The sequence below is a fragment of the Mauremys reevesii genome, linkage group 1 (assembly GCF_016161935.1).
Source record: "Mauremys reevesii isolate NIE-2019 linkage group 1, ASM1616193v1, whole genome shotgun sequence".
Classification (NCBI taxonomy): domain Eukaryota; kingdom Metazoa; phylum Chordata; order Testudines; family Geoemydidae; genus Mauremys; species Mauremys reevesii.
Genome location: NC_052623.1, coordinates 191,237,878 through 191,262,436, shown reverse-complemented (window position 1 = coordinate 191,262,436; position 24,559 = coordinate 191,237,878). Strand labels below are relative to the sequence as shown.

The 24,559-nt window shown below is 44.1% G+C and overlaps 1 protein-coding gene across 6 annotated transcripts in view; it reads left to right on the top strand.

The window, feature by feature from the left end:
• Positions 1-5,120: 5,120 nt before the first annotated feature.
• ARL6 (ADP ribosylation factor like GTPase 6) overlaps positions 5,121-24,559 on the top strand; it is a 37,208-nt gene continuing 17,769 nt past the window's right edge. For 2 of the 6 annotated variants that reach the window (XM_039521864.1, XM_039521901.1), the window contains exons 1-3: positions 5,354-5,476; positions 12,941-13,090; positions 15,843-15,904. In XM_039521864.1, coding sequence (XP_039377798.1) covers positions 5,438-5,476; positions 12,941-13,090; positions 15,843-15,904 — 251 coding nt within the window. In that variant the 5' untranslated portion in view covers positions 5,354-5,437. The other 4 variants (XM_039521873.1, XM_039521867.1, XM_039521882.1 and 1 more) reach the window with 4 other exon arrangements.

Genomic DNA, 24,559 nt, shown 5'->3' with positions numbered 1-24,559 from the left:
TGGTTTTGAAAACTCCTAAGCCATACACCCATCATTGATGAGTAGAACTTACGACAGGATAACTTTTCTACTCCCCCTCCCACAAAAGAGTAAGTTAAGTTTGAACCAGAACCTTTTCATTTAAAACTACAGATTATTTTAGGGCTGTTTCTTCTTCCACCTTTTACAGCAATGCTTACATGGAAGCAAAAGACCACTCTGACTGTGGTGACAATATTTATCCCTGGAATAACTCCAATGACGTTACCATACTACTGCAGGGATGAATGTGGTCCTGAATTCTTAGCTAAGGCTTCATTCCTGCTCCTGTCAATGTCAAAACCCAACTGCTTTAGTAGTACAGAATACTACTGTGATTGAAAACCTATAAAACCAGCAAAAATATGGCCTGATTCTGACAGGTGCTTTGCATCTGCAACTCCTATTGACTTCAGTAGGACTGGCAGGCACTGTGCACCTCTGAAAATCATGTGTAGTTTGCAGAAGCACAAAACTACTTTGCAAATACTCCAATGCAGCAGGAAAAAAAGGTCTTAAAAAGGTCTTTGTGATGCTGAAAATCTGGATGTGAGACTACATTTACTAATTGGCAATGGAGTATCTTTTCGTAAAGCAACTTTAATTTGGTCAAAGATGGCAAAAATTCTGCTTCATCTAATTTTGTCTTCAAGATTATTTTTAAAATATGCTATTTCCATTTAGAGAAAATATGCAGAAAACATAGTTGTTCCCCTCAAAAGGTTAGTTTTGATTTTGACATGGAAGGTAGCGGTCTTTCTAGTTGTGTTTGGTACGTTTTTTCAGCATAGCCTCCAATTCTGTGTATTAGGCTTTAAACGTGTATGAATTCAAAGGGGTTTTTAATCTCGTCTTTGCTGTGAAATTAGGTTGTACACGATTAAATATGACTGCTCATCATAGTTTGCTGTTCTAGCATAGCCATAAAATGTATTGACATATGTGTATATATAAATATATATTTGTTGACAGACACTTTAGGCAATATATAAATAGCCATGTCAAAACATCTAAAGTTGCAGTATAATCAGACTTGAAAAATACTTTACAAGTAAACAATGGCCTCTGCACAGATCTTTATCAATATTCTGAAAGCCACCTCTTCAGAAAGATGCCAACTTGTGTTTTGGCATTGCTTCTTTTCTCCTTAGAGATACATTTGACTATTGAGAACTACCTGTATCGAAATCACCTTTCTTCCTATACAAAAGTGACCATTGGGTGTTGTACCTTTAAGTTGTGCCATTCAGTGATTCTGAACATTGAAAAATGTGCCTGTGTAATACTGCAAACAGCAAGTGAGATCCAACATTTCTGAGAGATAGAACATTTCATATCTGGCATAGTTATTTTCCTCTTGGGACTGCCTCACCATTTCAAATTACTTTTCTTCATGCAATATGCCTCCCACACATGTTCCAAATGCATTTTGGTTTCTCTCAAGTTATAGCAGTGTTGTGGGAATAACTGAAATAGAAAGTTTAAAATACTGAGCTTCAATCCCAAGAAGAATATGGGAACCTACCTACTTTACATCAGAGATGAAGTAGTTCCTATTTACCTGAAGGTGGTATTATTTTCCTTTTTTTAAAATATACTATTATGAAGATGTTCCATGTAAATTTTCATGTGCTGGCATGCCTACAAATTAATAGTGTAATAGACTGCTCAGCTTTCAAAACTAGGGCATTTTTAAGGTGAATTACATTACATATGCCATCTATTTGCAGAACGAATATGGGGTTTGGCAAAGCTACCTGCTGAGCAACATAATAAGATTTTTGTACAAAGTACAAGTTACTGATTATTATTGTATTTTATTTTTCTATAATTTCCTAAGAGGCATTATCAGGTCTTACAGATGGGGTAAGCCTGTTTATTAAGATATTTATTAGCAAATAAAAGTTATAGTACTAGTGGTTATTTCTGAGTTCATGCCTTTTGTTTTGTGCATATGATATACCGTAAAACTTCTCATATGTGACCAGGCAAAAAATCAATTGCTTATCACGGAGTGGTGTACAACGTGGATCACATTGCATTCTAATTCATGTTACTGTAGATTCTGTGCTCTGATAAATGTCTTCACAAAATGCACATGCCATTGATTATGTTGTTAAAGAACTATACGTACTGTGATAATCCTCAGACTGCAGAAGTCACCAGGATCTGATCCCATATACATAACAGCATTGTCTCCTGCAAAAGAAACACTGTTTATCTGAATCGGAACACTTTTTAAATTTGTTATTAAAGCTCTGTAGTTCCATTCAGTCTCCATAAACTGGGTCTGTGAGCATTGGTCTTCACTGAAAAATGCTACTTGCAACGCCTCTTCTGAAATGGCAGTAGAGACTTGACTTTCCAATCGCACATGGCAGCAGGTTTCTAACACATATTAGTTATTATTGTTTTATTATTCATGTAATGCCACAGCTATACATTGTACTTTACAACAGGAAAAAAGTGCTAAACAAAATACTTAATCCCAGCCCCCAAAAGTTTAAAATCTAAAAGTGTGAGCAGGCTTTTTCTTCATAATGCCTTAAATGCAGTACAAAACTTTTCTCTTACAATCAGACTTATTTCACATGCTGGGTAACTTACATGCTGTTGCCAACTCTTGCAGTTTTGTCATGAGATTCATAATCACTGGTGTTTTTCTTAAAGCCTCAGCTTCTTGAGTCAAGTGATTTTGGGAGAATCTCAGCTTTCATAGAAAGAAAGAAATTTGTAGGCACTACTGCAATACACATACAAAATAACACCACTATCCTTCCATTGCTGTGTCTAGCATAATCAATCTACCTCCTTCTAGAACTCTATTCACCATAGTAGATAGACCAGAGGTGGGCAAACTATGGCTCGCAGGCCACATCTGGCCTATGGTACCCTCCTGCCCAGCCCCTGAGCTCCTGAGCTGGGAGGCTACCCCTTGGCCCCTTCCCTGCTGTTCCCCCTCCCCCACAGCCTCAGCTCACTGTGCCACCGGCTGTGAACTCTTCATGGGCAGTGCAGCTGCAGAGCCCAGCCTGACCAGGTGCTCTGAGCTGCGTGGTGGCGTGGCTGGCTCCAGCTGGGCAGCACGGCTGCCTGTCCTGGTGCTCTGGGTGGCGTGGCTGTAGCACTGCCAGCCACCTGTGCTCCAGGCAGCGCGGTAAGGGGGCAGGGAGATGGGGGGGTTGGATAGAGGGCAGGGGAGTTCGGGGTGGTGGTCAGGAGGCGGGGGTGTGACTAGGGGGCGGAGTGGTCAGAGGGCAGGGAACAGGGGGGTTGAATGGGTGCAGGGGTCCTAGGGAGGCAGTCAGGAAGGAGAGGAGGGGTTGGATGAGGCGACAGGGGGTAGTCGGGGGGGGGAGGGGGGTCAGGGCACAGGGAGGGAGACAGGGCCAGCTCCAGGCACCAGAAAAGGAAGCAGGTGCTTGGGGCGGCCAATGGAAAGTGGCGGCACATCCGGGTCTTCGGTGGCAATTTGGCGGCGGGTCCGTCAGTCCCTCTCAGGGGGAAGGACCTGCCGCCGAATTGCTGCCAAAGAATGAAGAGGCACGGTAGAGCTGCTGCCGATCGCAGCTTTATCTTTTTCCTGCTTTGCTGCTTGGGGTGGCAAAAAAACTGGAGCCGGCCCTGGAGGGAGGGATGGATGGGGCAAGGGTCCCAGGGGGGCTGTCAGGGGACAGTGAACGGGGGGATTGGATGGGGCAGGAGTCCTGGGGGGACGTGGGCCAGGCCATGCCTGGCTGTTTGGGGAGGCACAGCCTCCACTAACCGGCCCTCCATACAATTTCAGAAGCCCGATGTGGCCCTCAGGCCAAAAAGTTTGCCCCTGAGATAGGCCCTAAATGGTTTAAGACTTTTCATCCACCATTATGTGCTAGTTTGTCTTCTTGGAAACTTGGGTTCCCATCACCACTTCCTCCAGTGCTCCACTCTCTGTACTAGGCTCTCTACTGATGAAACAGTTCAACTAAAAGTTCCTCCTCTTATATTCAAAGCCTACTGCTTGCTCCTTCTCCAACCATAAGCTTCCGTAACAGCTGTGTGTTCTGCTGGACCCATGGAAATTTTGACTAGGGCGGTGAAGGTGAGTGTGGGAGAGAACTTTCACAGGTGCCTGTTTTGGACTTTGGAATTCACTCACATAAAAGATTTAAAATGACCATAACCCTTGCCATGTTCAGAAATAAATGCAAAACTTGTATAACTGATTTCCCTTTCCCTTAGTAATGGCTGAATACTCACACCACATCCATTTTTCCTGCAGGCCAGAAAAGGGGAGAGAGAGAACACCTGTCCTGTTTTTAAATATCTGAAACGTGCCAATATTATAGCTGTATCAGCCATCTGAGCAGCTAGATTTATAGCTTTGTTGATCCTCAATTTAGCCTCTCTGTGTGAGAGTGGGTAAATCACGTAATGTCTCTGGACCTCAGTTTCCACAATAATGATAGCCCTAAAGTGGAATATTCAGAGGCAGATTTTGAAACTCCTCCCAGTCAAGAGTTGGTTCAGATCTGAGTTTGGGGGGCATTTTGTTGAGTGGAGGTGGGGAAGGGATTGAGAAGGGCTGTCTCCAGTTGCATCACTTCTGAAAAAGTCAGGAGACGGGGTTGGGGAAGTTGGGTTTCCTAGTGCCTGTGCTGTGTCCAAAGTTGGGCAAGGTGTGGAAGACATAATGGAGCATCCCGATAGGGTGACCAGACAGCAAATGTGAAAAAGTGGGACAAAAGGTGGGGGGGTAATAGGTGTCTATATAAGAAAATGACCCAAAAATTGGGACTGTCCCTACATCCCGACCTCTAAAGAAGTCTGGCATGGGGGGCAAACCTCGGTTGGGGGGGAGGAACTGTCCTCCTTTCCCCACGCCTGTCTCTGCTGTAACAGGTGGACGATGAGCCTGACACCGGCAGCAGCACGTGTAGCCCCTGGGCTGAGAGCTGCTGCGGCAGCAGGGCCGGACTCGCTGGGACCCAGTTTGCGCTGCGAGGCTCCGAACCTACAGGTCCCGCCACTCAGCGGAGGGGGCGGAGCTAGCGCAGGAGGGGAAGGGGTGTGCGTACGGCGGACTGGGGAGGGGGCGGGGCTTGGAAGGAGGTGGAGTAACGGGGCTCGTGGGAGGAAGGGCGGGGTCGCGTCAGGAGTGCGCCCCGGCGGCGGCGTGGTCACCTAGGTAACAACGCAGGCGGTGATTGTTGGTGGTGCCGGGGCCAGCGAGCGGCGGCGGGTCGCGGCGCGCGCGGGTGGGGAGGCCGCGGTGAGTGCGAGGCGCCCTAGGGGTGAGACACCACCGCGCTCCCGGGGCAGGAGGCTGCGGGGCGGGGCGGGGCGGGGCGGGGTCCCTCCCCCTCTGCCCGGCCGGAGCCGGGTGCGCGAGCTGCAGCCGGTGCCGCGCCGCTCGTTGCGGGGTCGGTGCCCCCGGGCGATGCTGGTTCCTGAGCTGCTCCGGTCCCTGCGCGGGCGGGTGCGTTTCCCTCTCCGAGGGCCCCCGTGCCCCTGCCGCAGGGCCTGGCCTGGCTCAGAGCGCGCCCGGGCCCTGAGCCAGCAGCTCCTCAGTAGCTTGTTTTCTGCTCATTAGTCAATGTCTGACCCTTACCCCCCCCCCCCCCGCCCGCTTATTCACGGCAGGGTGCAGCTCCCCCTCCCCCGCCAGAAGGCTTAATACCCGGGTATGGTTTTCCTTGGCACGGTGGTACCTGGGGTTCACAAACACTAGGGATGTTAGTTTATAGACTCAAACTTTAAAGCCTGCGGGACAGCATCTAGTCTGACCCCTTGCACATCGCAGGCCTCAGAATCTCACCCACCCACTCCTGTAACAAACCCACAACCTCTGGCTGAGTTACTGAAGGCGTCAAATGATTTGAAATCTTCAGGTTAGAGACTCCACCATTTACACTACTTTAAACCTGCAAGTTACCTGTGCTGCAGAGGAAGGTGACAGCCCCCCTCCCCCTGCTCTCTGCTCTGACCCAAGGGAAAATTTATTCCTGACTCCCCAATATAGCGATCAGTTGGACCCTGAGCATGTGGATAAGCCCACCGACCAGACACCCCTGGGAAAAAATTCTCTATAGTAACTCAGAGCTCTCCCCATCTAGTGTCCTGTCTCCAGCTGTTGAAGATATTTGCTGCTGGCAGTTGCAGATCAGCTATGTGGCATTGTAGGCAGTCTCATCGTACCATACTTAAGTGCTGACTCCGTGGGTGCTCTGGGGCTGGAGCACCCACAGGGAAAAATTAGCGGGTGTGCTGCACCCACTGGCAGCCAAGCTCCCCGCTCCTTGCCTTGTCCCCCCCCACCCCCGAGCATGTGCTGTATCCCCTCTCCTTCCCAGCAGTTCCCACCTGCTGCCATACAGTGGCACTTAGGACTTTCTGGGAGGGAGGGGGAAGAGCCGGGATGCCATGCGCTCAGGAGAGGAGGTGGAGAAGAGGCAGGGCAGGGGCAGGGGCAGGGACTTGGGGAAAGGGGCTGGGGCTGGGGTGGGAAAAGGTAGGATGGGGCGGGGACTTTGGGGAAGGGGTGGAATTGGGGTAGGGTGGTACAGGGGTGGGAAGAGGTCGGGGGGGGGGGGCGTTGAGCAGCCACTGGGCAGAAGGGAAGTCAGTGCTTATGATACTATACCCTCCATAAACTTATCAGGCTCAGTTTTGAAGCCAGTTAAGTTTTTTGCCCCCATTACGGCCTTTGGAAGGCTATTACAGAACCTCACTCCTCAGATGTTTAGAAGCCTTCCTCTAATTCCATACTTAAACTTGGTGATGGCCAGTTTATAGCCATTTGTTCTTGTGTCGACATTGGTTCTTAACTAAAATAATTCCTCTCCTGCACTGGTATTTATTCCTCTGATGTAGTTATAGAGAGCGATTCTACCTCCCCTCAGCCTTCTTTTAATTAGGCTAAACAAGCCAAGCTCTTTGAGTTTCTTCTCATAAGGTAGGTTTTCCATTCCTCTGATCATCCTAGTAGCCCTTCTGTTCCAGTTTGAATCATTTTTCTTAAACATGGGAGACCAGAATTGCACACACTATTCGAGATGAGGTCTCACCAGTGCCTTGTATAATGGTATAGTATTAATGTGCGGATGGCTTTTTAACAGATGGGAACCTGAGACAGAGATGTTAATATCCAAGGTATCCACTAATTTGGGGAGACCAATATGATGTGCTTATGGCCTGGTTTTTTTTTTGGAGTACTTAGTATTATATAGCATCTTATCTAGTCAAGCAGAGCTCCAGCTGACATCAGTTGTAGCTGTGCTTGCTCAGCAGTTCTGCAAATAGTCCACTGGGTTGTAAGTTGGACACCCTGAAAATGAGGAACACAGAATTAGTGACCACTTGAAGTTTGGTTTCAGGGATTTGCCCTGCATTGCATAATAACTCTGGCGATGGTAGTTCTCCAGGGCAGCATTCAACTGTCTTAACCATGAGACTATCGTTTCTCTTCCTGTAATGATAATCTCCTACCTTATTCAGTACACACCTTCCAGCTTCTGCAACAAATGAGACAGGGGTTCTACAGATGACAGTCTCCTTTACTACACAATCCTCATTCATTCCCTATGCACTGAATGAGGCCGGAAAAAAATAGTATCTGACCATGTGATTCAAGACTGTATCATAAGTCATTAGGGGCCAAACTAAGGTTGCTTGGTCAACTTTAGTTTTGGCATTTTTTAATTTTTCAGTGCCTGACTTTATAACCTCAATTTTCTTTTAATGTCGCTCTTTATATATAATTTCCTAGCTTTTTAAAAGAGCAAACTAAAAATAACCACATTCCATCATGTAAAATCATTGACACCCATGTGGTTCATCAGCAGTGTTTGGACCTTTCACTCCACCTGTGCCACTTGAGCTTTCTGCTACTGAGAGTAGCAGAGTTATCATCTTTGTGGGCCAGGCACTAAAGGGAGAGAAGGGACATATTTTGCCTGTGGGTTTCATAGCTCTTTGCTAACTGCCGAAGAAACTTAAGACTTAGGATCCTGGGTTCTAGTCCAGTTTCTGAGAAGAATATTTTCAAATGGTTGCAGAAAACCTTCTGCCTCTGTTTTCTCTTCACTCTGAAGCCTGATTCCTGCTGTCCCAGACCCCTCCAGCCTATCCTTGTACCAGTCTCCCCATAATATTTTAAAACAATGTTAACATGTTAGCTGTCACGTGCTAAACATATCTCATTTCCTCAAATAGACAAGACTCATAATGTATCATAGTTATGTGACACTGAACTTTAAAATATCCATCTAATTTATTTACCTTTCCTTTATGGCACTGTCTACCACATGAAGTAAAAAAATGCTTTAACATTAATCTGTGGAGTTTCCCTGTTCTGAATTTACTCTATGGCATTTATTAAGTTAAATCATTCTTGTCTGTTGGCCTCTGTTCATTCTAGTTCTGTGGCTGAAATTGAGAGTATCATCCTTGATTTTTTTTTCTCTAATGTTTGCTTGTAATGAGTTAGAAGCATTGTTCATATCTTCTAAATGGATTTAAATTCGGTTATAACCCACTTTTTTATTTTGGTGACCATAATAAGATATTTGATTAAAACTATATCTTGCATTTATGTACAGCTGGGGTATGCTGCTCCTTAGTGTTATCCAGGGCATTGACAATTATTGATTAGTGGAGTAGGAAGCCAAGAAACAAAGGTGAAAGGGAGGGATCAACAATGTTCTAGCTCTCTTTATAATAGAAGGTGCTATTCACATCTGTTGTAGTTGAGATGGCAGAACTTCCAGTAAAATTCCTTGTTTTCACACACATGACTTTCTGAAAATTTTCATGTTTAGTTTTTTCCTGAAGATTAACTTAACTCTGTCATTTTTCTATTTAACTAAGGAGAGGGCATGTTGGAGGGTGAAGGGCAGGTGTCTGGAAGTACATTTTTCTGTGTTTGTTCTTTAATAAAATTATAAACTTATTTATGGAATGCTGATAGAAATAATGGCCTCAGTTTGAAACTGGGTAAGTATAAAGATCTCATTGAGGATTGTGTACTTCATGTCCACTTGTTTGCTTTAGTGCAAGGGTGGGCAAACTACGGCCTGCAGGCCACATCTGGCCCGCGGGACCGTCCTGTCCAGCCCCCGAGCTCCTGGCCTGGGAGGCTACCCCTCCGGCCCGTCCCCTGGAGCCTCATCTTGCAAGCTCTGCCGCCGGCGCAATGCTCTGGGTGGCAGGGCTGTTAGCTCCTGGGGCAGCGCAGCTGCAGAGCCCGGCCTGACCCGGCCTCTGTGCTGTGTGGTGGCGGCGGCAGCAGCGTGGCCTGGCTCCAGCCGGGTTGTGTGGGCGCTCCAGGCAGCGGGATAAGGGGGCAGGGAGCAGGGGGTGTTGGATAGAGGGCAGGGGAGTTCAGGGTGGTGGTCAGGGGGCGGGGATGTGGATGGTGGTCGGGGGGGGGAAACGAGGTTGAATGGGGGCAGGGGTCCTGGGGGGCAGTCAGGAAGGAGGGGGGTTTGGATGGGGCGGCAGGGGGCAGTCAGGGGAGAGGGAGAAGGGGTGGTTGGATAAGGCAGGGATCCCGGGGTTGGAATGAGAGGAGGGGTTGGATGGGGTGCTGGGGGTCTGGGGGCAGTGAGGGGACTGGGGTGTGTAGATGGGGCAGGAGTCCCAGAGGGGCTGTCAGGGAACAGGGGAGGTTGGATGGGGCAGGAGTCCGGGGGGGGGGGTGTCAGATAAAAGGTAGGGGCTGGGCCATGACCCCCTCCTCTAACTGGCCCTCCGTACAATTTATGAAACCAGATGTGGCCATCAGGCCAAAAAGTTTGCCTGCCCCTGCTTTAGTGGGATAGAAAAAAAAGTTTTAAGCAGTTCAGAAATTGTTTGAGAATATGCTCATCTTGCGTCTAAGACTTTTGCAGTCTTCTGAAGCCCCTCTCTCCTTTGTGTCATCACTCTGCATGTTTCCTGCCTACATGGACCAGTGGGCTTAAGCAAGGATATGGGATCTGCTTCTAAGACATTGCTAGTCTTCCTCATGGCTGGGGCTGTCGCCTTTCACTGCCAGCACCATCAAGTTCCCCCACCTATTGAGGTAGATGGGTGGAATTTCTAGGCCACTGCTAGGACTCTTTCCATCAATTAGCCTGTAAGTGCTTTATTGAAACCTGTCTGTGTGTGTGTGTGTGTGTGCGTGCGCGCGCACACACAGTGCTGTCTTTCAAACAAACTGGCTTAATGTTTAGGGAGGAAAAATAATAAGGACAAAAAGTACTAGCTTCCTAGATTTTGGGCACTAACCGCATTTTTTTCTTTGTCCTGCGTATCTTGCAAATGCTTGACTTTCTTAAAACAGTAACTTTTTTTTTTCTTTCTCCATTGGTGAAGTTAAAACCTTTGTTAACCCAGCCTTGCAGAAACCTGTCTGCTGCTGCTGCTGTAAAGGCTGGCACCCAGTCCCCACTGTTGTCATTTAAATAATCCTAATCTCATTTTAAAGGTTTATACCTTGATATTAAGCAATGACACTATTATGCTGTTAAACAATAATATTTATAATAAAATAGCTGTTGCCACAATAGAGCGGCCTAGGTGAAATCACTTAAAAAAAAAAAAAAGTGAAGACGTGAAGGTCCCAACAGCAATGTTAATTGAGCAGCATTGCATATATGTAGTATATTCTGTTCCTGTATTTTCTTGTTAAATTTGTTCTTTGATTAATATTCATGTTGATATACTTGACCATTAAATATGCCTCGTGTGTAATGTGGATGAGTTAATGTTGGTGTTGAAAACTGGACTTTTCGTGCTCTTAAAAAAATAAACAAACATAAAGTATAACTTCCGTGTTACATTAAGATCACTATTGTAGGTTTTAGTAAAGGTAAGCTTTCAGTTTTCTAGAACATCAGCTCAAGAGGGAAGTGTGTATCTTTATAGCATTTATGTGCTGTGCTCATTCTATCAACATGGGAGTGACTCTGTTTTATCATCAAACTATCACAAGTGACCAAGTCAGCTAAAAGAGAAAAAAGAGTGTACTTTGTCACTGTACTTTACTATAGAATTTTCAACAAAGTATCTTTTCCCTTTGGCTACTCCTTCAGAATACTGGCAAATCTCTTGTGCAGACAACAAAATGGCATGTTTTGGAGAACAGGATTCTTGTCGGGTTCATTTTGGCAAAGTACAAGCTTTACGTTTGTATCCAGAAATGTAAAAAGCTTTTATTGTACCAAACAGAATCAAGAAGAGCTAGAAGAAAAATGAAAATTAACCAGTTATGGCATTTCATTGACAAACACCTATTTGTAAAGGAAATACTACCAATAGCAAATAACTTAAATTACTTTGGTAGCAACTTAATCAAGACATATGCTGCTGAACATATAGCTACACAATATATTAGTAGAATTCCTGAAGTAGAGTGTTTCAGACACAGTACATAATAGAAATTATAAATCTGTTCTAAGTAGACTTTCTTCTACAGCCACTTCTTCCCACACAAACTTTAAGCTAATGTGGTGGGTAAAATAACTGTAATTTTCTTTTAAATGTGTTTAGAATTTAATAGTTAAATGTTCAGTCTTGCTTTTTATATTGTAAGGGGTTGTTGAGCTAATGGGATTGAATAGTCTTTATCAGCTTTCCTTTCCTCCTTCTCCCAGCCTCCAGGAAGTTTCTTAGTAATCTAAATTCACCAACAGTGTCTGGAACTGAGTTGTGTATAGTTCTGTTCTCTATACGGGGTGAAAATTTTTTTTCCTCCTGAAAATTCTTTTGGCATTATGTATGTCTTATTAGAGTGCCACAGACGTTCAATGTCAATTATCATATCTTGAAATTATTCCCTGATTGTAGCTTTCAAGGACTGCCCGTTCTTAATTTTTCTATATGCAGGATGTCGAAGCAGATGCTGTAAGAGAATTCACAACATAATCTCCTTTTAGCCCCCTACTGCTGAACAAAGATAGTTTCTGGGCCTAAGTAACAATTTGGCTTCCCTCTGAGAAGTAGCAGTGTGTTATGTTGTCTGGCTACATCTCTGACTAATCCTTCATAATCAGTTTCTGTTTACAGTTAATTATTTCCTAATGTACAGTTCTTAATACCATCATAAATAACTCATTTCAATTATGGTTTTAATTAATCATACTTTATTTACAGTTTTGATTTCAATAACCTTACAGCAGGTGTGTGAAAAGGCAAATGTTATTTTGCAAAATTACAACATGAAGATTTTATTATATAAATCGGGGTAGGCAACCTATGGCACACGTGCCAAAGGTGGCATGTGAGCTGATTTTCAGTGGCACTCACACTGCCCAGGTCCTGACCACTGGTTCAAGGGGCTCCGCATTTTAGTTTAATTTTAAATGAAGCTTCTTAAACATTTTTAAAACCTTATTTACTTTACATACACTAATAGTTTAGTTTATATATTATAGACTTATAGAAAGAGACCTTCTAAAAACATTAAAATGTATTACTGGCACGCAAAACCTTAAATTAGAGTGAATAAATGAAGACTCGGCAGACCACTTCTGAAAGGTTGCTGACCCCTGATGTAAATTGTGATAACTGGCTGGACTTCTGATAGTTTAAAATATTATACAAATCTCCTTGGTGAAGTTTAGTAAGAGATAATGAAGTGCTACAGTCTCATTGGCATTTGTATCGCTAGACTAATGATTCGTTGGCTAGCAATACTGACAAGGACACTGGCTACTTATAACACTGTCTATATAAGCACAATCTACTTTTGTGTCAGGCTTCTTCCTAGTAATCAGCTTACACTCTGTTTACTTTCTGTATTAACCAAACCTGCCGTGACACTGCTTGTATAGGGTCTTATTCATATTGTCCTCTTAAAAGCCTGAGGACTTCTGACCCACATGCCTACCTACTGTACTAGACCTCTCGTACCGTAACCATTTTAAATAGTGATTTCCTTTTCTATTCTTCTGAATCACAGGTGGTCTCTGTGCATTTAATCAGAATCATGGGATTGTTTGATAAGCTAGCAGGATGGCTTGGTCTGAAGAAGAAGGAGGTTCATGTTTTGTGCCTTGGGTTGGACAATAGTGGCAAAACAACTATCATTAATAAACTTAAACCTTCAAATGTAAGTAGCCTCAGTTTACTGCTAACTCTCTCTTACCAAATGTTACTGCAAAGTTGATGGAGGAAAAAAGTGATGGTTTGTTTATAAGCTAAGAAAATATAATGTATAAAAATACCAAAAAAAAATAAATAAAGCTTCAGTCCATTTGCAAACCTGGCTTTATATATGTGTGTATATACATATTTTTAAAATTGTTTCAAAACTAACCACCACCACTAATATGCCTAGTGTCTTCTCAGATCACAGGATAAAGAAGGATTTATGATGGACGAGATTAAAAGTGGGCTGTAAACTGTTTTTATTTTGAAGAAATGAATATTGTAATGTGAAACTTTAATTATTTGGGACAAGTAGTTTTACTGCAACTATCACTTGTCTGTAAACATCATTAATAGTCTAAGATAAAGATAATGATTAAAGATGCTGCTACATAACTAGGAAATTAAGAGTGAGAATGTAAAACTTTTTTTTATGGTGAATTCAGCATTAGTACTTTCCAAATTAATGGACTGTGACCATCAGAGGTACTAATCCATTGCTAAAAAGAGAGTGTGAGTTCACCATCAATGTCTGGTGTAACTGAGTGTGATGAAGGGTACATATTGCTCTTTGATGTGGTTTGGCGATAGAACTGAATGACATTTGGAGTGACTATAGCATTGAAAACTGGAGACTCTTCCCTACCATTTTATTTCCATGCATTCAAGGATTCTGGTGGGTTATGTGTAGCCTGATGTAACCTTAACTGTCACTAAACATAGTTTGTTTGTTAATATCCTATTATATATTTAAATGGAGTTTGATATCTTAAAGGAGGAGACTTTTTAGCAAAAGCATGTCATATCAGGTTGCAATTTATAAAGGTACTGATAGTCTAATGTTTCTTGTTCCAGTAATTTTGCTTCTGATAAAATGTAATTGGATCTATAAATGTAAACTAAATATCTATACAATTACTTTTTAGCAAGATGCAAGCGACCACAACCAGCACATTATTATGTTTCTGGCTTTGTTCTCAAAAGTGATGGCCTTGGGATCTTCTTATAATATCTGTTTTTATAATATGCCTCAAAACAGTGCAGTATCCAGAGCATGGGTTAAGTCTTGAAGTTAGCACTAAGATACGGCAGTGATGGGCACAATAGAAAACCTAAAATAGATAAGCTAATTATATGAGTAAAGCAAGTAGAAACTCTCCTCCTGTTTACTTCATCAATCACATTATGGTAGTTATTTGTGAATGTATTGTAAAGTGAAAATATGCAATAACACTATTTTATTAATTTGTTAAAATGTAACAAACTTCATTAGATCAGAGTCCCTGAAAACTACTAATTCTGATAAATGAATTAGTTCACCTGACAAATTGCTCTGAACTGTCAGCTAATCATCAGAGTACAAAGCCAATGAATATATTTCAGGCTGAGCAGTCACCTTGGAAAGAGAGCTTGAGAGAGGCATTAAAAAACAAACAAAAACAGCTCCCTTTACCACCTGCCAGCTAGAATTTTGTTCTCCACTGTTTAGTTATAAAATTCAAAGAAGTCATCTGTAATTTCTCGTATAAGATATCCTTGAAGGAAAGTTGTACCTTCTGTGTTCAGTGCAGTGTTGTGACCTCTTAATGATGGAAACTGCTGGCCAAACTACTACTTGTGGTGGTGAAAATAACTTCTATTTTTCATAATGGTTTTAAAGATTAATAAACTAAGCCAGTTTTAGTGTATATGTGAGGGGAAAGCCAGTTGCTTGTAAACATCTTTTATAAATAAGATTTTAGAGCCTCTTATTTTCTCAAATAGCTGGACTCTTTGCAGCCTTGTTATTGTTTTTTCTGAAAGATTCTGTCATATTGCACCAACTTTCCAGAAAAGTTGCTCTGATAACCAGGCTTTTTGTTGAGCTGTGGTGCTCTGTTTTGTCCCAACCTTCCCTTCTTTGGTTAACATGGTACTTTCTTTGAAGTGCTCTGGTAGTTGACTAAAAACTAGGTCAACATAAGAACCTAAAAATTCAAGCTACTGCTTCCCAACGTAAATAGGTTCCTGCTGTAGCTTGTGATAAAGAATATTGGGACAATATGTCTTCTCTTTCTATTTAAAAGTGTTGAGGTATAATATACTTCTTTGGGTTGAAACTGTGACCTCTAGAGGGTAAAAATACTTGGCTTCTTTGTACTCTGACCTCATTGGTAACTCTTCAACCCAGAAAGCTATCAGTTTCTGTGATAGTATGTTGCTTAGCTCTGGTCAGTATGTAGTCTGTACAGAAACTATAACTTAGTTTGTTGCAAAAGCAAGGGAATTCAGTATTAAGGCTGAAACATCCTCACTCCCAAGCCTTGGCCATAGGTAATGCCAGGTCTCCTTTTTTTTTTTTTTATTTTGGCTAGAAAATCCAAAACTTGGATCTTGAAATAGAGGAAATCGTGGAAAAGTATATTAACTACCTGCTATGTCCATCCAGAGGTCTTCTATGTTACTCAAATGTTTCCCGAATATTATATATTGCACCAAAATTTGGGGGAATATAAATAATTTAGAAGTAGTTACATTTCAGTAGCTGAGAGGTAGCCGTGTTAGTCTGGTTCTGTAAAAGCAGCAAAGAATCCTGTGGCACCTTATAGACTAACGGACATTTTGCAGCATGAGCTTTCGTAGGTGAATACCCACTTCGTCGGATGCAAGATTTCAGTAGCTGTGTTTCTAACTTAATGAGTTTGTTGTAAAACATGATTTTTTCTCTTTTTAAGGCTCAAACTCAAGACATAGTTCCAACAATAGGATTCAGTATAGAAAAATTCAAGACATCCAGGTAACACCACTTTTGTGTACATAAAATTAGTCTCTCTTTCAGTGTAATATAATCAAACGTGATGATGTGTGGTGACGTAATCAAGTGTCATTTGAGTCACTCATGTTTCTGTATCATAATATGTTGTATGTACTGGTGCTGCTCTCTAATGTGTGAAGAGGCCAATAATGTTTTGCAGTACTGCATGAGAGACTTGGTTTTGATTCCTGGCCTCACTTATAGAATCAGGAGGGCTGGGACTCTACCGATTCCTTGTGTGTAGTCTTTAGGCATGTCTCAAATCACTGAATATTAACCTGAACTAGGTTAAGAAGTATCACTGAGATACTTTGAAGGGATTTCAGTCTTTTCTCATTAACTGAAAAATGGTGGCTGTAGCCTTGACAATATGAAAGTTGCATTGTTTAAAGTCAGGAAAAGAGGGGGAAATCATCAGTTTCAAGAAGGATGGTAGACTGGCAATTGCATCAACATACCCCACTTGTGTGATTTAAAAAATTGAAAAAATATGGGAGAATAATGAAAAACCCCTAATGTAACTTGACAGTATTTTGAAAAATGTGTGCAGGCAGTCTTCAAAGTAGTGTGGCCTATTGGTTTGGAGACCTGCAAGAAATTCATAAAAGCAGCAAAGAGTCCTGTGGCACCTTATAGACTAACAGACGTATTGGAGCATGAACTTTTGTGGGTGAATACCCACTTCGTTGGATGCATTCATGAGTTTCTTGCTTGGACAGGGATTGATGAGAGTAATATTTGTAATTGTTTTGGGTCACCTGGTATCACCTACAAATCACAATGCTTTGACCACTGCTAGGAGAGGACAGTATACATCCTTCTGTATTGCTGTTCTTTATTTGCTTTTTGAGTTGGTTAGCAGGGGAGGTGCAGAGTGGCAGTCATATTTTTATACATAACAATAGTGTTTAAAATGCTTTCTTCAGTTCTGTATTAATATGCCTAAGTAAAGAATCTGTCTGGTCTGTATTGTTACAGACATACTTGCTTACAGAAATAAATTGCCAAAATAAATGAAACTGGCATGATTATATTGTGTTATTTTGACAAAATGTGCAGAATTTTAAAATATTGTGCACAGAATTTTTAACGGGGCAGAATTTCCCCAGGAGTAATAGATGCATGCCTTACTGTATCTATACACTCCATATATGTAAAGTCAAAATGGCTCAGAACTTAAATACTGAACTGTAACAGACTGTGAGACCCGGTGATGATTCAGCCTCATGATATTCTGAATAAAAAAAGCTCTCAACCATGCTTGTAGCTGTTTCCGTCACTTCACACTGATTCAACAGACATGTTAGGCTTCAGAATGACATACACTGACAATTCCTGGAATCTTCTTATATAGATAGGTTCTTACACTGTGCTCATTGCCATAGTACCTGAGTACCTTCCAGCAGTGCATTAAGCAGCGTGACTGCACATCAGTCATGTAGTGTTTGTTCTCTCATCCTCTCCCAGGTCGAGAAGTGTGTGCAGTGGAGTGTCTTGTTTTGGTAGGGCTTTAGGGTTGTTATTATTTTGTTTTGCGATTTTTGCTTAAATATATGTGGTGGTGGTATGTATTTATGTTAGAGAAGGCAAGCACAAAGAAATGCACTTTGCACTTAGAGTGAAAGGCGGTGAGGTTTGTGATGGATTTCATTCCACAGTCTGACTGGCCCCTGAGAAAGTTCTGTCTGCCACACAGATAAGCTTTATATGCTCTTATTGTAGAAAGTTCCCTTGTGCCAGAGGAGCTTAGTTGTTGACCACAAAGAACAGAGGACAGCTTTGATGTATTCATGGTGGCCTGTGTTGCTGAGAAATGTACTTTCTAATCAAAGTTTCCTAAGTGCTGAAGTCTTCATGCCCTACTGTATCACTATCACATTATTGTAGTCTGGCTGAGAAGTGATGAAGTCATGAATAACAGAGGCCAGGCAATCGTTCACCAGGATGCGTTGAAGTCTCTTAATCAACTGGAGATGATAGAAAGCATTCATCACAAATGCTCCTCTGTGAGAGCTTAGCATCAGCAAGGAATCCAAGAGTTCTTTCAAACTACAGACCAAATTAATTAATTCTGCATGAGCACATTCAAGCAAAGAAGACTGCATTGGGGCTGCAAATTCCTCAAAATGTTTTCTTCTACCAACATCATTTCTGTCTTTCTCAGGTGTAGTAAGCTTGAGCCAACTGTTCATCCATGAGCTGTCCAATCGCTGGGATATCTTGGTGATATTGGTGTGTGATTGAAAAATGACCATTCATATCATTAATACTTCCACTTTTAGACAATTGCAACAAATCTTGTACAAAGCATGTCATTTAAGATGTGAATGGAAAAGTTATGATTTGCTGAGTATGATTATCTTGTTTATATTCATGTATCATTTTTGTACCTGAAGTTTAAATATTGACTATATACTGGCATCTTACATATGTGCTGTATTCCTGGGCACCATCTACCAGATACGATTTATATCTAGTACTCCTGGGGGGATTCTGCATGTCCGCAGAAAACGCACCCCCTCCCCACAGAATTCCTGTGCTTCTCTGCAGAAAATGGCAGGGAAGCCAGGGGAGGAGGGGGGAGGGAAACATTGACACAGTTTGGGGGGGATTGCCCCCCTCCAAACAGAGGCGAGGCGTGGGGTTGTACACAGGGTTAGGTGCCACTGCCTCCCCCTTATTTCTGCAAGCACAGAGCTGCCCAGCAGAAGGAGGTTGTGTCTGGGCTCTACTGACTCTGCAGCTGAAGGCTGCCTCCTGGGTCTTAGTGAAAGTCATGCTCCCCTTCTGTGTGCTGGGAGCCGTCCTGTTTTCTGTGCAACAGTGAGTGCCCGCGGTGGGGTTGGGGAAGTGGGGGTGGGGGAAATGAGGGAAGGGGAGGTGGGGAGGGAAAGAGGTAGTGGGGAAGGAAGGGGGTGGAATAGGGCAAGGGGAGGGGAATGTGTGGGAATGAAGTGCAGGGGCTGAAGAAGAAAAAGGGATAGGGGAATCGCAGGGGGGAATGGGAATGCAGCGTCCCCTTGGCAGCAGCTGGGGTTCTCCCGTTACGCAAGCCCATTGAACCCTCACCCTGACAAGCCCTACCCCTCTACACCTGGACCCCTCAGACAAGCTCCCCACACTCAGATCCCCACCTCTCTGATCCCTAAATCAGCTGCACCTGGACCGCCACCCAGACCCTCCCTGCTGAGCCCCAACCACCTTCACTTGGATCCCCTGTAGAGTCCCATTGCCCCTGCACCCGGTACCCCCCAACAAGCCCCTGTGCATCCAGATCTCCCAGTGAGCCGCCCACATCCAGATTGCCCCACACTGAAACCTCTCCCCCCACACTAAGTCCCTCCACACTTGGATCCTGCTGGGCTGAGCCTGCCCACCCGCACCTGGCACAGGGGGGCAGAGCCCCAGGGTGTTTCTGGGGCAGGCCCAGCTCTTGCGCTGTGTCAGGGTCAGGTGCAGCCCCACTGCCGAGTCCCTGTGCTGGGGGATGTGGGCGCTTCAGGGTGTTCTCCCAGCTCAATACAGCCAGTGGCCAGTGCTCCCCACTGCCATGCTGGAGCCACAGTTATTGACAAAATTTGCAGAATTTAAAATATTGTGCAGATAATTTTTAATTTTTTGGTGCAGAATTCCCTCAGGAGTAATCTAAGTAGACAGCTTTGTGTTGATGGCCCATCAAAGACACTTCGCTCTCACAATGGGTCATAGAAGAAACTCATTCCGTCCCAATGGCTCCTCCTGCGGATACTTCAGGCTCCAATAGGCCAATCACTACCCCATGAGAGTCATTAAGCCATGTAAGGACATGTAATGTGCTCCTGTGACCCTGGACTCCCTCTTGTGCCAGTAACTTTCCATAGACAGGGCTGTGAGCTTTGTTTGAAACAGAAAATATCCAGGCACATGGCAAAGAGTGTAGAAGACTCCTGGGATGACTTCATTTTGCCTCTTTCCTGCTCTGATTTTCTGGATTATGGATTTACAACTAAAAGGAGCATATTGGACTATGGACTGAGGACCTTCCAATCTTTTGAATGTTACCAGAGAAACCTTACAAGCCAGCAGTCTATAACATCACTGCTACAAACCTGATATAAGAACATTGCAATTATTGTATGTATATTATCTACTAACCATTTTAACTCTCCTTCTTTTCTTTTATTAATAAACCTTTAGATATTATTTACTAAAGGATTGTCAGCAGTGTGATTATTGGGTAAGATCTGAGTTATATATTGACCTGGCTGTGTGACTGATCTCTTGAGATCAGCTGACTCCTTTGTTTGGTAAAATTGGTTTTCCGCAATGGCTCATCATAGAGTCCAGTGTCTGGCTGGAATGCCTAAGAAGACTGCATTTTTGACTTCTTGTTAACGAATGTGGTGAGACAGAAGTTTACTTTTGTTATTGGCTTGGTATAATCTAATAATAGAATAACCACAGGTGTGCAGTGAGTCTGCCCTATTTCTCAGCAGTCTGTCCTGAATCTGGCATTCTCAGCTGTGACCTACTGAGGCACATTGACAGTGTGGTCGTAAGTGATGTGTGTATTACTGACACTTCAGTCTGTCAGCTGGTCAGTTCACCTAGTGGCTGCATGTAGATGTTGGAAAGGCCTAAAGAGAGAATTATTCTTTGTGGGACACCACAAGTGAGAGGTCTAGTGGTGCAGGTGTAGTTTCCCAGAAGTACAGTTTGAGTCCTTCCTGGACGGATGCACCCAAAACATTTTAGTGCATTATTCTGTAACCCTGCCACTTCTCTCAAATGAGATGGCAGTATCTCATGGTCAGTAGTATCAAATGCTGCAGAGAAGTCCAGGAGGAGAATGGATGTCCGCCCTCTATCTGTTGGCAAGAAGAGCTCATCCATCGATGGCATTAAAGCTATTTCAGTTCCATTGCCTGACCTGAATCCAGATTGTGCCTGGTGTAGAGTATTCAGTTCAGTTAGATGAGCTTGGCTTTCAGTAGCTTATCTGTGAACGTGCTTAGGAATATGAGGTTTGAGATTGGGTGGTTGTTTTCTAGAATCAGTCTTGATTGGACTATTACATATTTAAAGGGAGAAGGGAAGATTCCTTCTCTGAATGATGCGTTGGCTATTTTGGTCAGGACAGGAGTGGCACCAGATGCTAATAGCACCAAGCCGATGCTAGTGGCACCAAGGCAAGAGGGGCATGGGTTGGATTCTCAAGTCTTGGGTTGACTCTTTTTGGGTGTCCAGAACTTCTTGGTGAGCAAATGTACTGAACTGTGGGAGTGCAGGTGGAGTGATCCATGCTGTTTAAGAAGACTTCCCAAATGAATTTTTCAGGAAAGTAAGATGACAGTACTTTGCAGCACTTGATGCTCGATACTGGTGCAGGTTGTAGGCACTCAAAGTTGGTAAAGCAGTTTGCCATCCTGGATACTTTCATGTCCTTTCCACAGGCACTAATGCGGAGAGTGGACTAGATGGTACATCTGAGAGAAGGGAGCAGAAGGAGACTCCACTGATTGGAAGGCACGAGATGCACTGTCCTAGGGATGGGGGTTCCACAACCACTGCTCCCAAGAGAAGGAGGAGGGTGGTGGTGGTTGGGGACTCCCTCCTCAGGGGGACTGAGTCATCTATCTGCCGCCCCGACTGAGAAAACCGAGAGGTCTGCTGCTTGCCAGGTGCTAGGATTCACGATGTGACGGAGAGACTGCCGAGACTCATCAAGCCCTCGGATCGCTACCCCTTCCTGCTTCTCCACGTGTGCACCAATGATACTGCCAAGAATGACCTTGAGCAGATCGCTGCAGACTACGTGGCTCTGGGAAGAAGGATAAAGGAGTTTGAGCCGCAAGTGGTGTTCTCATCCGTCCTTCCTGTGCAGGGAAAAGGCCTGGGTAGGGAGCGTCGAATTGTGGAAGTCAACGAATGGCTACGCAGGTGGTGTCGGAGAGAAGGCTTTGGATTCTTCGACCATGGGATGGTGTTCCAAGAAAGAGGAGTGCTAGGCAGAGACGGGCTCCACCTAATGAAGAGAAGGAAAAGCATCTTCGCAAGCAGGCTGGCTAACCTAGTGAGGAGGGCTTTAAACTAGGTTCACCGGGGGAAGGAGACCAAAGCCCTGAGGTAAGTGGGGGAAATGGGATACTGGGAGGAAGCACAAGCAGGAGAGTGCAAGAGGGGAGGACTCCTGTCTCAGACTGAGAAAGCAGGACAATCAGCGAGTTATCTTAAGTGCCTATACACAAATGCAAGAAGCATGGGAAACAAGCAGGGAGAAGTGGAAGTCCTGGCACAGTTAAGGAACTATGATGTGATTGGAATAACAGAGACTTGGTGGGATAACTCACATGACTGGAGGACTGCCATGGATGGATATAAACTGTTCAGGAAGGACAGGCAAGGCAGAAAAGGTGGGGGAGTTGCATTGTATGTAAGAGAGCAGTATGACTGCTCAGAGCTCTGGTATGAAACTGCAGAAAAACCTGAGAGTCTCTGGATTAAGTTTAGAAGTGTGAGCAACAAGGAGGATGTCGTGGTGGGAGTCTGCTATAGACAGCCAGACCAGGGGGATGAGGTGGACGAGGCTTTCTTCCGGCAACTAGCAGAAGTCGCAGGCCCTGGTTCTCATGGGAGACTTCAATCACCCTGATATCTGCTGGGAGAGCAATACAGTGGTGCACAGACAATCCAGGAAGTTTTTGGAAAGTGTAGGGGACAATTTCCTGGTCCAAGTGCTGGAGGAACCAACTAGGGGCAGAGCTCTTCTTGACCTGCTGCTCACAAACAGAGAAGAGTTAGTAGGGGAAGCAAAAGTGGGTGGGAACCTGGGAGGCAGTGACCATGAGATGGTCGAGTTCAGGATCCTGACACAAGGAAAAAAGGAGAGCAGCAGAATACGACCCTGGATTTCAGAAAAGCAGACTGACTCCCTCAGGGAGCTGATGGGCAGGATCCCCTGGGAAAATAACATGAGGGGGGAAAGGAGTCCAGGAGAACTGGCTGTATTTAAAGAATCCTTATTGAGGTTGCAGGAAAAAACCATCCCGATGTGTAGGAAGAATAGTAAATATGGCAGGCGACCAGCTTGGCTTAACAATGAAATCTTTGCTGATCTTAAACGCAAAAAAGAAGCTTACAAGAAGTGGAAGATTGGACAAATGACCAGGGAGGAGTATAAAAATATTGCTTAGGCATGCAGGAGCGAAATCAGGAAGGCCAAATCACACTTGGAGTTGCAGCTAGCAAGAGATGTTAAGAGTAACAAGAAGGGTTTCTTCAGGTATGTTAGCAACAAGAAGAAAGTCAAGGAAAGCGTGAGCCTGTTACTGAATGAGGGAGGCAACTTGGTGACAGAGGATGTGGAAAAAGCTAATGTAATCAATGATTTTTTTGCCTCTGTCTTCACAAACAAGACTGCTGCACTGGGCAGCACAGTATGAGGAGAAGGTGACCAGCCCTCTGTGGAGAAAGAAGTGGTTCGGGACTATTTAGGAATACTGGACGAGCACAAGTCTATGGGGCCGGATGTGCTGCATCCAAGTGTGCTAATGGAGTTGGCGGATGTGATTGCAGAGCCATTGGCCGTTATCTTTGAAAACTCATGGCGAACGGGGGAGGTCCTGGATGACTGGAAAAATGCTACTGTAGTGCCCATCTTTAAAAAAGGGAAGGAGGAGGATCCGGGAAACTACAGGCCAATCAGCCTCACCTCAGTCCCTGGAAAAATCATGGAGCAGGTCCTCAAGGAATCAATTCTCAAGCACTTAGAGGAGAGGAAAGTGATCAGGAACAGTCAGCATGGATTCACCAAGGGCAAGTCATGCCTGACTAACCTAATTGCCTTCTATGAGGAGATAACTGGGTCTGTGGATGAAGGGAAAGCAGTGGATGTGTTATTCCTTGACTTTAGCAAAGCTTTTGATACGGTCTCCCACAGTATTCTTGCCAGCAAGTTAAAGAAGTATGGGCTGGATGATTGGACTAAAGGTGGATAGAAAGCTGGCTAGATCGTTGGGCTCAATGGGTAGTGATCAATGCTCCATGTCTAGTTGGCAGCCAGTTTCAAGTGGAGTGCCCCAAGGGTCGGTCCTGGGACCGGTTTTGTTCAATATCTTCTTTAATGATCTGGAGGATGGCGTGGACTGCACTCTCAACAAGTTTGCTGATGACACTAAACTGAGAGGAGTGGTAGATACGCTGGAGGGTAGGGATAGGATACAGAGGGTCCTAGACAAATTAGAGGATTGGGCCAAAAGAAACCTGATGAGGTTCAACAAGGACAAGTGCAGAGTCCTGCACTTAGGACGGAAGAATCCCATTCACTGTTACAGACTAGGTACCGAATGGCTAGGAAGCAGTTCTGCAGAAAAGGACGTAGGGGTTACAGTGGACGAGAAGCTGGATATGAGTCAATAGTGTGCCTTGTTGCCAAGAAGGCTAACAGCATTTTGGGCTGTATAAGTAGGGGCATTGCCAGCAGATGGAGGGATGTGATCATTCCCCTCTATTCGACATTGATGAGGCCTCATCTGGAGTAGTGTGTCCAGTTTTGGGCCCCACACTACAAGAAGGATGTGGAAAAATTGGAAAGATTCCAGCAGAGGGCAACAAAAATGATTAGGGGGCTGGAGTACATGACTTATGAGGAGAGGCTGA